This window comes from Nannospalax galili, unplaced genomic scaffold (genome assembly GCF_000622305.1).
Source record: "Nannospalax galili isolate Female #2095 unplaced genomic scaffold, S.galili_v1.0 scaffold591, whole genome shotgun sequence".
NCBI lineage: Eukaryota > Metazoa > Chordata > Mammalia > Rodentia > Spalacidae > Nannospalax > Nannospalax galili.
This window is the reverse complement of record NW_008330926.1, coordinates 3,315,323-3,328,994: the sequence shown is the minus strand read 5'-3', so window position 1 is coordinate 3,328,994 and position 13,672 is coordinate 3,315,323. Positions and strand designations below refer to the sequence as shown.

At 49.8% G+C, this 13,672-nt stretch overlaps 2 protein-coding genes across 2 annotated transcripts; one reads left to right on the top strand and one right to left on the bottom strand.

Moving 5' to 3' along the window:
- Positions 1-106: 106 nt before the first annotated feature.
- Positions 107-6,392, top strand: Mtx1 (metaxin 1). Its single transcript, XM_008854245.3, is given in 9 exon segments — positions 107-324; positions 326-731; positions 1,656-1,725; positions 1,852-1,931; positions 4,800-4,892; positions 5,043-5,225; positions 5,338-5,414; positions 5,811-5,965; positions 6,057-6,392. Coding segments are annotated over 9 exon segments (1,371 nt in total). The 5' UTR covers positions 107-229; the 3' UTR covers positions 6,269-6,392.
- Position 6,393: 1 nt separating this feature from the next.
- Positions 6,394-13,316, bottom strand: Gba (glucosylceramidase beta). The gene is made up of 11 exons (XM_008854218.2): positions 13,134-13,316; positions 12,668-12,755; positions 12,226-12,417; positions 11,961-12,107; positions 10,668-10,801; positions 10,297-10,469; positions 9,850-10,087; positions 8,456-8,680; positions 7,708-7,871; positions 7,111-7,227; positions 6,394-7,022 (listed from the first exon to the last, which is right to left on the bottom strand). Exons 1-11 carry the CDS (start codon positions 13,158-13,160, stop codon positions 6,917-6,919), a joined length of 1,611 nt encoding a protein of 536 aa, XP_008852440.1. The 5' UTR covers positions 13,161-13,316; the 3' UTR covers positions 6,394-6,916.
- Between the last annotated feature and the right edge of the window lie 356 nt (positions 13,317-13,672).

Genomic DNA, 13,672 nt, shown 5'->3' with positions numbered 1-13,672 from the left:
GACACGGCTTGGTGAGCACGGTGGGCAACGCGGAAAGGCCGTGACCGGAACGAAGTCTGAGGGAACCCGAGTTCCTGTTAACGAAGGCAAAAGCCCGGGAGCCCCACCTCCCCTTCCCCCACTCAGGCCCCAGCCCGGCCTCAGGTCGGGCGCCGCCACCGCCCCTGTTTTGTTTCCATGGCGACAGGAGGCGCGGGGCCGGCTCCAAACATAACGCGCTGTGGAAAACATGCGGCTCGGAGGACCGCCCCGCAGCCCCCGCTCGGGGCAGAGACCCATGGGGACCCGAGGCTGCCCAGGCCACGTGCAGTTTGGCAAGTGCCCCGGAGCCGGCCCGGCCGCACAAGACCCCCTCTCCAAGGCTTGCCGCGTCTTCCTCGGCTCGCTCGAGGCCCAGCGACTCTCCAAGGCGCGCCTGCGGGTGCCGTCTGGGGACGAGCCCGCGGCCGCGCTCCCCAGAAGGCCGCAGCCCCACCTCCTGGAGCCCCGCCGCTTCTCAGACCGCGGGAAAGCGCGCCTCCCCAGAGGCCTCCCCAGGTCCCCAACCCCCGCTGGCCCGACGGGTGGCGGCGGGGGGCGGGTCCTGGTGTTGTGGGGGGGAACTAGCCCAAACGTATGAGGAGGTGCTTCCGGGTCAGAGAGCGAGCAAGATGGCGGCGCCCATGGAGTTGTTCTGCTGGTCCGGGGGCTGGGGGCTGCCGTCAGTGGACCTGGACAGTCTGGCTGTGCTGGTGAGGGGTGGTGCTTTCGCCCTCTGTTGCGCCCTAGAGTCTGGGGAAGGGGTCAGAAATTTGCCTGGAGCCCAAATAGAGCACATTAAAAGAAACTGAGGCAATCAAAGGATGTGCCCGGTCGATGTGAGCTCAATGCCCTACGCTGTGGTTTCAATAACTTGTGTAGTTACTGAAGTAGATCTGATCATGGTTTCAGAAGACGGGTTTTAGCTTACCCACTTGATGGGTTGTGTGACTTTGGGGGTAATCCCTTATGGAGGCTCGCCAAGGTGTCCGACTTGACATTCCTGTCCCCACAGCCCCTTGCCGCCACCTTTTCACCAAATGTTTACTGAATCTTGTTTTCTTGGATCAGACATCGATAGTACCACAGTCAGTCTGGAATTAGACCAGATTCACTTCATTCATCCTCTCCAAGATGATAAAATCATGTATTAGGCTTCTGAACGCAGCACCTTAGACTGCTCTGCCCTCCTGACTTGCACATAGGCTTCTAATTAAACATGGCTTTACAATGATGAATAAGATTTTGATCCCTCACACTCAGATTGTTTATAGAAAGACACATGTGTAAGCAAATACTGAATGCTTAGGTGTACAGTATAAAAGGAAGAGATCACAGAGATTGCCAAAGAAACTCAGTGCTTCCAAGAAGAGGGCTACTAGTTAGGAAAAACTTCCGAGAATACACTTCACAACCCAAGGTAGATGGCAGAAGAGAAAGAGAAGGATTTTCCTGACCCGTTCATAATCTCTCTGAGTACTGTTTTGCTCATTTGTAAATGGGAATGACTTATTTTATCTATTTGGGGTATAGGTACTAAGCATAGATCATGGCATATAGTGTTTTGAGTAAATATTTCTCTTCTTGGTGCCTCTGTGAAGCCATTCCCTGGCCTCTGCCTTCTTCCTTCCCTGCAGACCTATGCCAGATTTACTGGTGCTCCACTCAAGGTACACAAGATCAGCAATGCCTGGCAGAGTCCTTCAGGTATACAGTATCCCTGGGGGTAAGGAAGGGAATGCCAAAGGGAGGAGCAGGAAAAAGGAATGTGATGCAAATGTGCATGAATAGGCAAGCAAGGATCATGTGGGCATACTTCCTTCTCAATATCAGGAACTCTGCCTGCCCTTCGAACCAGTCATGGAGAGGTCATCTCAGTACCACACAAGATCATCACCCATCTTCGAAAAGAGGTAGGTGGCTTGAATGGGGACTGACAGTGAATGAAATCCAATCAGTTCAGTGTAATACACATTAAACACCAGACATATGCCAAGTTAGACACAGGTGATCCAGGGTATCATGGAGCACACATTCTGATGAGGGAGACACACAGTGTCACTGTGATAAGCAGTTGGCCAGATATTAAACTTAGGGGACTGTGAGGGAATCTGAGGTCCAATGCCTTCTGCATGCTGGAAAGGGAAGGAAGGACACATAGGCCAATGATACATGGAGGAAAATGAAGAGTAGAGAACAGCAGTTGGTTCTGATGATGCCCTTTAAAATGGGACTGGAAAGGGACTTCTAATAAAACTAGGTATGATAGTATAGGCCTGTAATCCATCACTTGGTAGAAGCAGTACTATCAAAAATTCAAGATCACCCTTGCCTACCTAGTGACTGAGGCCAGCCTGAGATACTGACTTTAAAACATATATGTATGGGGCTAGAGAGATGGCTCAGTGGTTAAGAGTACTGACTGTCTTGCAGAGGACCTGGGTTTGACTCCCAGCACCCACATGGTGGTTAACAACTATCTGTAGTTCCAGTTCCAGGGGATCTGACACCTTTTGACCTCCAAGAGCATTGCATGAGATGGGTGCACTTGCGCACATGTGGGCACTCATACACATAAAATAAAAATAATAAAATGTTTTTTTTAAAAATGTATGTATGTACATGCCTTCAATCCCAGTATTTGGGAGGCAGAGGCAGGCAAATAGGTGCCAGGCCAGCCTGGTTTACATAATGAACTCAAGGCCAACCAGGGCTACATAGTATCAAAATGAGAAACAAAAGTGATACTATCACTTACCCCATTTCTAGGTTTTAGGGACTGAGTTGTGCTCAGGGCTTAGAATAGTCTAGGCTTCAGGCCAGGCTGGGAAATTTCAAAGAGCATTACAAGAGTGGGAGGCCTCCACTGGGCTCCCATCAGTGACTGTGACCTTGGGCAAGTCATTTAGCTTCCCAAAGCAATAAACCTTTTTTTTTTTTTTGGTCTTTTTGAGACAGTCTCTCTGTAGCCCCCAGCGGGCCTGGAACTCACTATGTAGACCAGACTAGTCCCAAACTCACAGAGATCTACCTGCCTGTGCCTCCCCAGTGCTGGGATTAAAGGCATACACCACCACACCCATCTTGCAATAAATTATTTTTCAAAAACATTTATTTAGCTTGTGTGTAGGGTGTGTGCATACATATACCATGACATACTTGGGGAGGTCAGAGGACAACTTACAGGAGTCACTTCTCTCCTTCCTCTATATGGGCTCCAGGGATCAAACTCATCAGGCTTAGTGGCAAGCACCTTTACCTGTTGAGCCATCTTACTGGCTTATAAACTCTTTATCTGTAAAACTAAGGTGCTTAGCTAACATGCTTCCTGAGAGTTCTAGCATTCACAGTATAGTTCCAAAAGGTTGCATACTGTCAGAAATGAGATCTAGAAAGACAACATTTCTGTTTTTCAAGGAACTGGGAAATTAATGGAAACTTGAGAGACTTGGAGAAATAGAATCCCTTTTTTTTGTTGTCATTTTGAGACAGGGTCTCCCTATTGCCCCAGCTAGCCTGGCACTTCTATGTAGACCAGGCTGGCCTCGATCAATCTCACAGAGATCCGCCGGCCTCTGACTCCCCAGTGCTGGGACTAAAGGCATGTACCACCATGCCCAGCAGATTTTAAAAATAAATTAATAAGTTGCTGGCAGGGCCTGAGTCACTGCCTTGATTCCTTATAATAAACAGAAGCTTTTCCAGTTTCTAGGGTGTCTTTTCCTGAATTATTTCCAATCCAGCCATCAAGAAAAGTTTATTATCTCATTCCACGAGAAATTAAGGTTCAGGGAGATTTAAGAATCATCTCAAAAGCCAGTTGTGATGGCACATGCCTTTAATCCTGGCACTAGGGAGGCAGAGGCAGGTAGATCTTTGTGAGTTTGAGGCCAGCTTGGTCTACATAGCAAGTTCCAGGCCAGCTGGGGCTACAGGGAGACCCTGTCTCAAAAAGACCAAAAAATAAAAAGAACCATCGTGGGGCGTGGTGGCGCATGCCTGTAGTCCCAGCACTTGGGAGGCAGAGGCAGGCGGATCTCTGTGAGTTCAAGGCCAGCCTGGTCTACATAGTGAGTTCCAGGACAGCTGGGGCTACAGGGAGACCCTGCTTCAAAAAAGACAAAAAAAAAAAAATAAAAGAACCATCTCACAAGAGGTTATATAAGGACAAAGTTTACTCAGTATGTGGAGGGGATGCTAAGGAACACACTGAAGCATGGGAAGGTGGGCCATACAAGAGATGGGAGTCCTGGTGGGCTGTGTGTGCTGTGATGGCACCTAGGCTAGAGTGAAGTAGAAGAAATAACCAGGAGTTGGGCCATGAGAGACAAGCCAGAGAGGCCCTGGGCATAAATTCAGGGAGAGAGAGGATGGTACCCCCTGATTTCTGAGTCATGCGCTGAAGCCCAGACTACAGTTGAGCTCCACTTTGCTAGCTTTGTGGTATCTGGATCAGGAAGTTACTGTTAGAAAGTTGCTGTCAGTAGGCATGCTGCCAGCTTTCCGTGGAAACTCTGGGAGCTGTTCCTACTTTGCGGCCAGGCCTTCTTTCCTCCCCCCATTGGGTGCAGGACCTTAACAGCCAGTGGGCTCCAAAGCCCAGGCTTTCTGCCAACAGCAACAGGCTACTGGCTGGGCTGAGGCAAGAGAACCTCTGCAGGAAAAGCTCCCTATTTTACTTCTACTATACTTAGAGGCTAGTGAAGGGGTACCACCCCTTCTCTATTGGGAAGTTGCCCCTGCAGTTCTTCAATGTCTATCCTTGGATATTTCTTCCTCAGAAGTATAATGCTGATTATGATCTGTCAGCCCGGCAAGGAGCAGATACCCTGGCCTTCATGTCTTTGCTGGAGGAAAAACTACTCCCTGTGCTAGTGAGTATGCCCAGACCTTCTAGTATTCATAATTTGCAGGAAATTACAGAGACACACAGGCACAAAACAGCACGGGGCTCAAAAGCCCACCCTCTGACAAGCAAGTGCACTGGCTCAGGCTTTTTCTTCCTTCCTGTCTGCCCAATCTAGATACATACTTTTTGGATAGACACTAGGAACTATATAGAAGTGACCCGGAAATGGTACGCAGAGGCTATGCCCTTTCCCCTCAACTTCTTCCTGCCTGGCCGCATGCGGCGACAGTACACGGAGCGGCTGCAGCTACTGTGTGGAGAGCATAAGCCCGAGAATACGGAAGAACTAGAGAAGGAGGTAGTTCTGGGACAAGTGAAATAAGCCTTAAGGATGATGGCTAGGAACAAGAGTGCCTACAATGGGAAGTGTCACTCTTCTTGCAGCCACAAGCATGTGTCCCTCCCTACAGCTCTATCAAGAGGCTCGGGAATGCCTAACCCTTCTTTCTCAACGCCTGGGCTCTCAGAAGTTCTTCTTCGGAGATGCGTGAGTCTGACAACGAGGGAATAATGGGTGTTGAAGAAGATACATGTTCAGATGTTGAGGCTGGGGCTCAGGCTCTGGATAGAGGGCCTTAGGATGGACACTGACTCTGGTGACAGTGGGACTGTGTGTGGGGCTAGAGCCTCCTTGATGGTACAGGAGGGTGGGATGGGAGGGCAGCCAGGCATAGGAGGAGCCTACAGGGCCTTGGGGCACTCAATGTACCCTTTATGCAGCTCTGGGATAGAGCGCCATTCAGGGTCAGGCTGGCGCCACTGAGGGAAAACGCCTCTTACCGGATCCAGAACTGGGTGTCCTGTCCTTTCTTTGCTGCCCAGAGCCGATTCCACTTTTCCTGCTGCTCCATTCTGACCCCTCTGCCCACCTTTCTCTCTCCAGCCCTGCCTCCCTGGATGCCTTTGTTTTTAGTTACTTGGCCCTGCTGCTACAGGCCAAGCTGCCCAGTGGGAAGCTGCAGACTCACCTGCGAGGGCTGCACAACCTCTGTGTTTACTGCACCCACATCCTCAGCCTCTACTTTCCCTGGGATGGAGGTAAGAAGCCAGTGGGGAGGACAGCCCTGGAGAGGATAGGCTAGGATCTGGGAACTAGTTCCCCTGTCCACCTTTCTTCCTTGCCTCTCAGCTGAAGTGCCACCCCCACGCCAGACACCAGCAGGCCCTGAGACGGAGGAGGAGCCATACCGGCGTCGGAACCAGATTCTATCAGTGTTGGCAGGGCTTGCTGCCATGGTGGGCTATGCCCTGCTCAATGGCATCGTTTCTATCCAGCGGGCAACACCTGCTCGGGCCCCCAGCACGCGGGCCCTGGGCATGGCTGAGGAGGAGGAGGAATGATGTACGCTCATTCTCTCAGGACTCATTTTTCTACTGTCATGCATTCCAGATGCCCCTTTGCCTCCCCAGTTTTAGGGTAGCCGGAAATGGGGTGCTATCCCCAAAATAAAGCTGCTCACACTGACTGGGATCAACATTTTCTCCTTTATAGGGCTCTCATTTTTCTAGCTGGTGCCCTAAAAACAGGTAGGTAGGTGTGTAGGCCCACGTACTGGCATTTGCCTGAGCCCTGATGCTGACATTACTTCTGCATGGTCCCATTTCTGCATCTCTGGGAAAGACAAACAGTCCCTAATTTGGGTCCAACTTTCCTAATCCCCTCCTTTCATTCCCCCACCTCCCCCCATCTTGCGTTTGTACAGACAGTGAGCTCACCCTGGACCCAGGCCCAGTTTCCACAAGCAACCAGCACATAACACACATTTATAGAAGCATGGGGAGTTTGGGGACACCAAGGCTTCCTGATTTTCTTCAGGGCCTCTAGCCCCTGGCACCTACTAGAGAGAATGAGATACCCAAACCATTGCCCCAGGCCTATGTCACAGTAAACTCGCCCACACCCTGCTGTGCCTCCTTTAGCCACAGGCAGCACATGAGCTAATTCCCTTTAATGCCCATGCTCGGCTCAGGTGCCTGCTTGGTATCCCATCACTGGCGATGCCACAGGTAGGTATGAATGGAGTAGCCAGGTGAGATGGTCTCCAGGAATCCCAGAGCAGGATCACTGATCGTAAGAGGGACATCCTTAGAGGAGCTGGAAATAAGAGAAGCTGAGAGTCAACTTGCTGAGGTTGACCACCACACACAGCCCAGGTCCAGACCTGCCATTGTGTTCAGCTCACCGGTTTAGGACAACCACAACTGCAGAGCCATCAGGGCGTATCAGTGCCACTGTGTCTAGATCGTTCTTCTCACTGGCCACCAGCCCCACTCTCTGGGATCCCTCAGGAATGAATTTGCTGAATGTAAAGACAAGCATCATCAGGGACCCCAGCCCAAGTTCTCTAGCCCCAGGGCACTGCCCTCCAAACTCTCCTGGAAGAAATCATCCATCCCCAGCACCATCACTGCTCAGGAGTCCTGCCAAAGCTGTCTAGGGACATGTATGTACAGTCTCAGCTATTTGGGAGACCCAGGCTGTGGAGAATAGGAAATTCCAGGCTTGCCTGGGCAATGCAGCCAGACTCTTAACTTGAAACCTTAGTTATGCTTCTGAGCCCTGGCCCTGCCCTACTGCATCCCAGCTCCAGCATCAGTCATCCAGGGATTATCTGTGTCTCTAAATGCTTCCTAGTCACTTCCTGCCTACATGGTGCAATAGAGGAGGTATTCCTCCCAGAGTTACATCCCTGAATACCTTCCTGATCCCTCATGGTGTAGAATGATGTAGGCCTGATGCAGATGATAGGCCTGGCGTGGAATGGGGGTGCTCTACTCACCTGAAGTGGCCAAGATGGTAGAACATGGGCTGTTTGTAAAATGTATCTTTGGCAATGTCTACAATGATGGGACTGTCAACAAAGTTTCGGACCCAGTTGGGCCCCCCTTCAGGATTCAGGGCAAGGTTCCAGTCAGTCCAGCCAACCACATGGTAAAGGAGGTTCTGGAGTAGAAACAAGGGCAAAGAGATAAAGACATGTGTCTTGGGGCTGGAGAGCTGCTCAGTGGTTAAGAACACTGCTCTTGCACACAACCTGGGTTTGTTTCCCAGCATCCACCTGATAGCTAATGATTGTTCATAACTCCAGTTCCAAGGGATCTGACGCCCTTTTGGCCTTCTCAAGCATTTCACACACACACACGGTGTAGGTAAAACACCCAAACACATAAAATATAAATAAAAAAAAAAAAAGATGGGTGTCCCTAGAGGTGACAATTAATTGCACAAGGGAGCTGGGGTCTGGGAGGGGTGTTGTGTCTCAATAGCTAAGAAGAGGAGGATTGTGAAGATGGAGGCATCTCAAGGGGAGCTGAGAAGTCAAAGGCAGCTACAGCTGCCTAGCCCCAAACTTGAAGGAAAAGGAGATGGGGTGGGATGTGCAGGTCTGTGAAGGAAAAGCAAGATAGAAGGCTGGGCATGGTAGCTCACACCAACAGAGGCAAGTTCCAACACAGCAAGTTCCAGCTAGGGCTACACAGTGAGATTGGAAGTGATCTGCTCTTTGAGAAGGGAGACAGGTGGCTCACCGTGATGATGCTGTGACTGTACTGCATCCCTCGATCCCAGGAGCCCAAACGCACACTCTGTTCCCAGAACTTGGAACCCACACAGGCCTCTGAGGCAAAAAGCATGGTGTTAGGGAAGAGGCGGTGTGTCTCTCCTAGAGTGGCTTTTGCTGGAGCCAGAAAGTCCAGGTACCAGTGCACAGCAATGCCATGAACGTACTTAGCTGCTTCTGGGTCTGCCAACACCTGTACAGGGAGAAGGAAGGACCACTGGGAAAGGGGAACCATTGACCATATGTTCTGCTCAGAGGGGTCTGAGAGAACTAGGAGTCTTGAGAAATGGCTGGTGGGATGAATGAACTAGAGAGTATTAAAGTGACAACCACAGAGATTCAGAGGGTTCTGGAGGTCTGGAGGGGGTAGTGGCCTGGACAATGACACAACCCAGGGTGTTTTGAAGTCAAGAGTTGGGGTATGGTGCTCAGAAGCTAGTAAAGTGCTTGCCATACAAGCTGAGTACCCGAGTTCGAATTCTAGCATTCACATAACCAGGCATGGTGGCACAGCTTATAAGCCCAGGACTGGGCAGTTAGAGACAGTTGGATACTGGTGGCTTAGTGGCTAGCAAGCCTAGCCTAGTCGGTGAACACCAGGTTCCACTGAGATACCCTATCTCAAAAACCTAGGTGGACTCTCCTGAGGAATGGACACCAAAGATTGACCTCTGGTTTCTACATGCACACACATCTCCACATACATAAAAAAGGGTTGGGAGCTCAGCATTCAGGAGGCAATGTCAGGCGGGTATCTGTCAGTTTGAGGCCAACAAGGATTACACAGTGAAACTGTCTAAAAAAATTAAGCTGGGCGTGGTGGCACATGCCTGTAGTCCTAGCACTTGGGAGGCAGAGGCAGGCAGATCTCTGTGAGTTCAAGGCCAGCCTGGTCTACATAGTGAGTTCCAGGACAGCTGGGGCTACAGGGAGACCCTGTCTCAAAAAGACAAAAAATAAAAATAAAAATTAAGTTGGGTATGGTGGCACACGCCTTTAACCCCAGCACTCAGGAGACAGAGGGAGGCAGATTTCTGTGAGTTCAAGGCCAGCCAGGTCTCCATAGTGAGTTCCTGGTCCAGCTGGGGCTACAGGGAGACCCTGTCAAAAAAAAAAAAAAAAAAAAAAAAAAAAAAAAAAAAAAATATGGAAACGCCAAGTATAGGGCACATGCCTATAATTCCAGTACTCTTGAGGCAGAGGCAAGAAGGTTGCCTCAAGTTCAAGACCAGCCTGGTTTACATAACAAGACTCTATTTCAACCTTTCCTGGGTAAGGGAAGATATTCTAAATTTGTAGCCCACCATTTTGGATGCTAGATTTGGGGTTCATTGGGGTACCCTGGGAGGTTCTAGGCCTTACCACCTGTGCCCAGCGGGGCAGTAGCAAGCGCTGATCATCTAACATGAGCAACTGGACATTATGGTGAGTACTGTTGGCTAGGGTTGGTCCTAGGTCACGGGCAATGAAGTCTCGCTGGTGTTCAGCAGTGAAGCCTAGGCACTGGAAGGGGTACCCACTAATGAGCCCCGCAGAAGGCTCATTCTCCACTGTCACTGCCCAGAATTTTAACTTGTGCTCAGCATAAGCATCCAGAAACCTGGAGGAGAAAGTACAAGCATAATTAGGGCCAAGAAAGTAGACTAAGACCCGGGGGAATAGGAAAAACTGCAAGTCTGAATGGCCCGAAAGGTGGACAGATGAACTGAGAGGCAGATCTGAAGTGGAGCCAGGTCAAGGGGTAGAATGTGAACCAAGGAGTCCAAAAGGGAGGTTGGTCCAGGCGCCATGGCCTTGCTGATTCCTTACTTGACAAAATACTTGGCCCAGGTCTGGTGATAGATATCCCCTGGCTGACCCTTGAGTGACCCCTTCCCATTCACTGCCCCATTGGTCTTGAGCCAAGTAGGTGATGTCCAGGGACTGGCAAAGAGTGAGACGGGGCGCTGGGCCATCTGCAGGGCTTGGTGAATCAGGGGTATCTGGAGACAAATGTAGTAGAGAGACACCCAGAGTTGGAACACAGACTAGCCCAACCAGTGTTTCAGGTCCAACCATCAGCCCCAACCCTCCTATCCTACTAGGACAAACAGGCTGCAAGAGAAGGTTCTATAGACTGCCCTAGCCCTTCACAGCCTCCAGACAGCACCAGTAAACACTGAGGCAGTCAGAATGCCCACCTTGAGCTTGGTATCTTCTTCTGGAAGACTGAAGTTGTATAACTGGTAGTCATTAGGGGTGTCAGCATAAGTGTATATACGAATGGAGAAGTCACAGCTGGCCATGGGTACCCGGATGATGTTATATTCAATTCCTACAGGAAAGGATGACCAAGAAATGTAAGTCTGAATTAACAGAGAGTATGGGACTTGGCTTAACTACTTGTTAGTCCTCAATAGGGTCTCATCTAGAGCCAAAGGGAACCTGGGTCCCTCGGTTGGAAACTGTGGAGATGAGAATCTGAGTGAAACACAAACCCTTCTGAACTTGAGTTTTCAAGCACTTACAGAAGATTGAAAGGGCAGTCTTAACTCACTGACACTAAGACCAGAACCAAATGGCTTGGCACACCTGGTGGCATATGCCTGTAATTCTAGTACTTGGGGAGCTAAGTCAGGAGGATCAAGTTTGAAGCCAGCCTGGGCTACAAAGGAAGGGAAGTAAGGAGAGGGGACAGGAAACAGAGAGAGGAGAGGCAGAGAGACAGAGACAGAGAAAGACAGAGACAGAGACAGAGAGAAAGAGAGACAGGAGATAGAGACAGCCTGGCAATGTAGCTCAGTTGGGAGACTGCTTTCCTAGCATATACGAAGCCTCAGCACAGAATAAACCAGATGTGATGGCGCACACCAATAATCCCAGCACTCAGGAGATGTAGGCAGAAGTAGTTCAAGGTCATTAACTATACTACACAGTGAGTTTGAGCCTTGGAGACCCTGCAGAGAGAGGGAGAGAGGGAAGGGAGAAGAAAAAGAAGAGAGGAGGGGATAAGAGAAAGCAAAAGAAAATGAGAGAGGAAGGAAATGTCAGGGAAAAACATGAAAGTCAGGGTACACGGGATGGTGAAATGGCTCAGTGGGTAAGAGCAGCTTGCCATCAAGTTTGCCTACCTAATCATTCCCCAGGACTCTCATGATGGAAGGAGAGAATGGACTCCTACACACATATGCCACAGCACATGTGCATGTGCTCATGGGTATGTACACAAACACATATTACAATGTAATAAAAATTAAACATTTTGCCAGGCATGGTAGCGCAGGCCTTTAATCCCAGCACTCGGGAGGCAGAGGCAGGCAGATCTCTGTGAGTTCAAGGCCAGCCTGGTCTACATAGTGAGTTCCAGGCCAGCTAAGGCTACAGACAGACCCTGTCTCAAAAAGACAATAAATAAATAAATAACAAACATCTTTTAAAAATCGGAGTCCAGAGAAGGTATCAGTTCTACTGTGTCATCTTGCCCCACTACTCACCTTCTTCAGAGAAGTACGATTTGAGTAGCAGATTCTGGGCAGAGGGTGACAGGGCAAGGATGTTGAGAGCAGCAGCATCTGTCATTGCTCCTCCAAATCCTTTCACTTGCTGAAACTTCTCTTCTGGCTGTAGGGTCAGTAGAAGCCCTGAGGTCAACATCAGGGAAGAAGGGGAGTTAGTGCACAGAGGAGAAACTCCATATTGATCACTGGCATGATTTTGCTCTGGAGGACCCACTCTGGTTAGAGAGATGGACAGTGTTACCTGTGCCTGTGCGATTGGCCTGGATAGACCCCACACTCAGCTCCATTCGTCGTCCACTTCGTGTACTCTCATAGCGGCTGAAGGTACCGGGAGCAGGGAGGGTCAGGGGGTCAAGAGAGTCACAGTACGTGGCATTGCAGACACAGACCACTGAGCTATAGCCAAAGCTTTTAGGAATGCAGGGCCGGGCACCTGGAAGGCAGGAGCACAAGCAGTGGCAAGCAGCAAAGTGGGTTGACAGGGAGAGTGGGCATGCTGCTTCAGGAGACTGAACAACAGTTTCAAAAATCCCCTCACCGTACTCCCAGCCCGAAGTAGGTCTCAATCACTCTAAAGGGTTTATACAGCCTCTACTGAAAGTCCACCACCATACTGTAAGTTACCAAAGGACTGTGGGGCAGAGGGAGCCTATATGCTGCCTCTCCCCATGTTACTTACTTACCTGATGCCCATGACACTGCCTGAAGTAGGAACAATCCTGTAAGCCTGGCAGCCATGACACCTACCCAGCCCAGATGTCTGAGACACTCCTGAGAACAGAATGAGGAGTGGCTAGAGGGGAAGACCCTCTCCACCCATCAACTACACTACTGGCCAGGGTTCAGTGGACTGTGGGTGCCCACAGCACTGTCTCCCCACCTTTTTTGAGAGGTTAGCCAAGGCACCTAGACACCTGGATGCACCCCGTTTTGCAACCCCTCCACCGATGAGTTTTCTGCCTATCCAAAAGAGGGCTCTCCTCACCCCTTTCCCCACTAGAGCCTTCTCTCCATCTGTGCCTTGCCCAAAGATCCACGGTAGCCTGGATTCAAAGAATCTGCCATTCATTAAATTCTACAGCAGGGATGGCCAGAATTCAAGAAGCAAGGTTGACAAGGCAAATTGCGACCTCTTGCCTGCCTGCTTACCTTTCCCGGACGTCTTGAAAGCCTCATCCCCTCAAGATCAACAAAGAAGGATTAGACTGCAGGTGTCTCTTTCCAACGTCTGGAAGAGATAGAGGACCCACTAAATAAAAACAAGGACGTAGATATCTGCTGTAGAACAGGACTAGCTCGGTAGGTTAATTTCGGCTCCAAGAAGAGGATGAAGTCATGTGACCCCTACAGGAAGTCACATGACACAGAAAGTGAGGCAATCGTAGCCATATTTGTAATGGGCAGATGGGATCTTCCAAGTAGTTCATGTATTATATACCCTGTGAAACTCTGAAAGACATAAGTTGGTGATAACTTTGGGAAGAGCCTAGAACAAAGATTTCAGTGGAGACTTGGGCTGAGGCTCTTAAATCTGGTAGAAAGGGAACCACAGCAGGCAAATCTTGAGAAAAAAATTTAAAGTAACTTCAGTAAGGGCTGACTGGAGGTATAGCTCAGTCAATGGTAGAGCATTTGTCTAGCATGAATTAATACTGGGTTTCAACTTTAGTACTTTATTTAAAATAAAA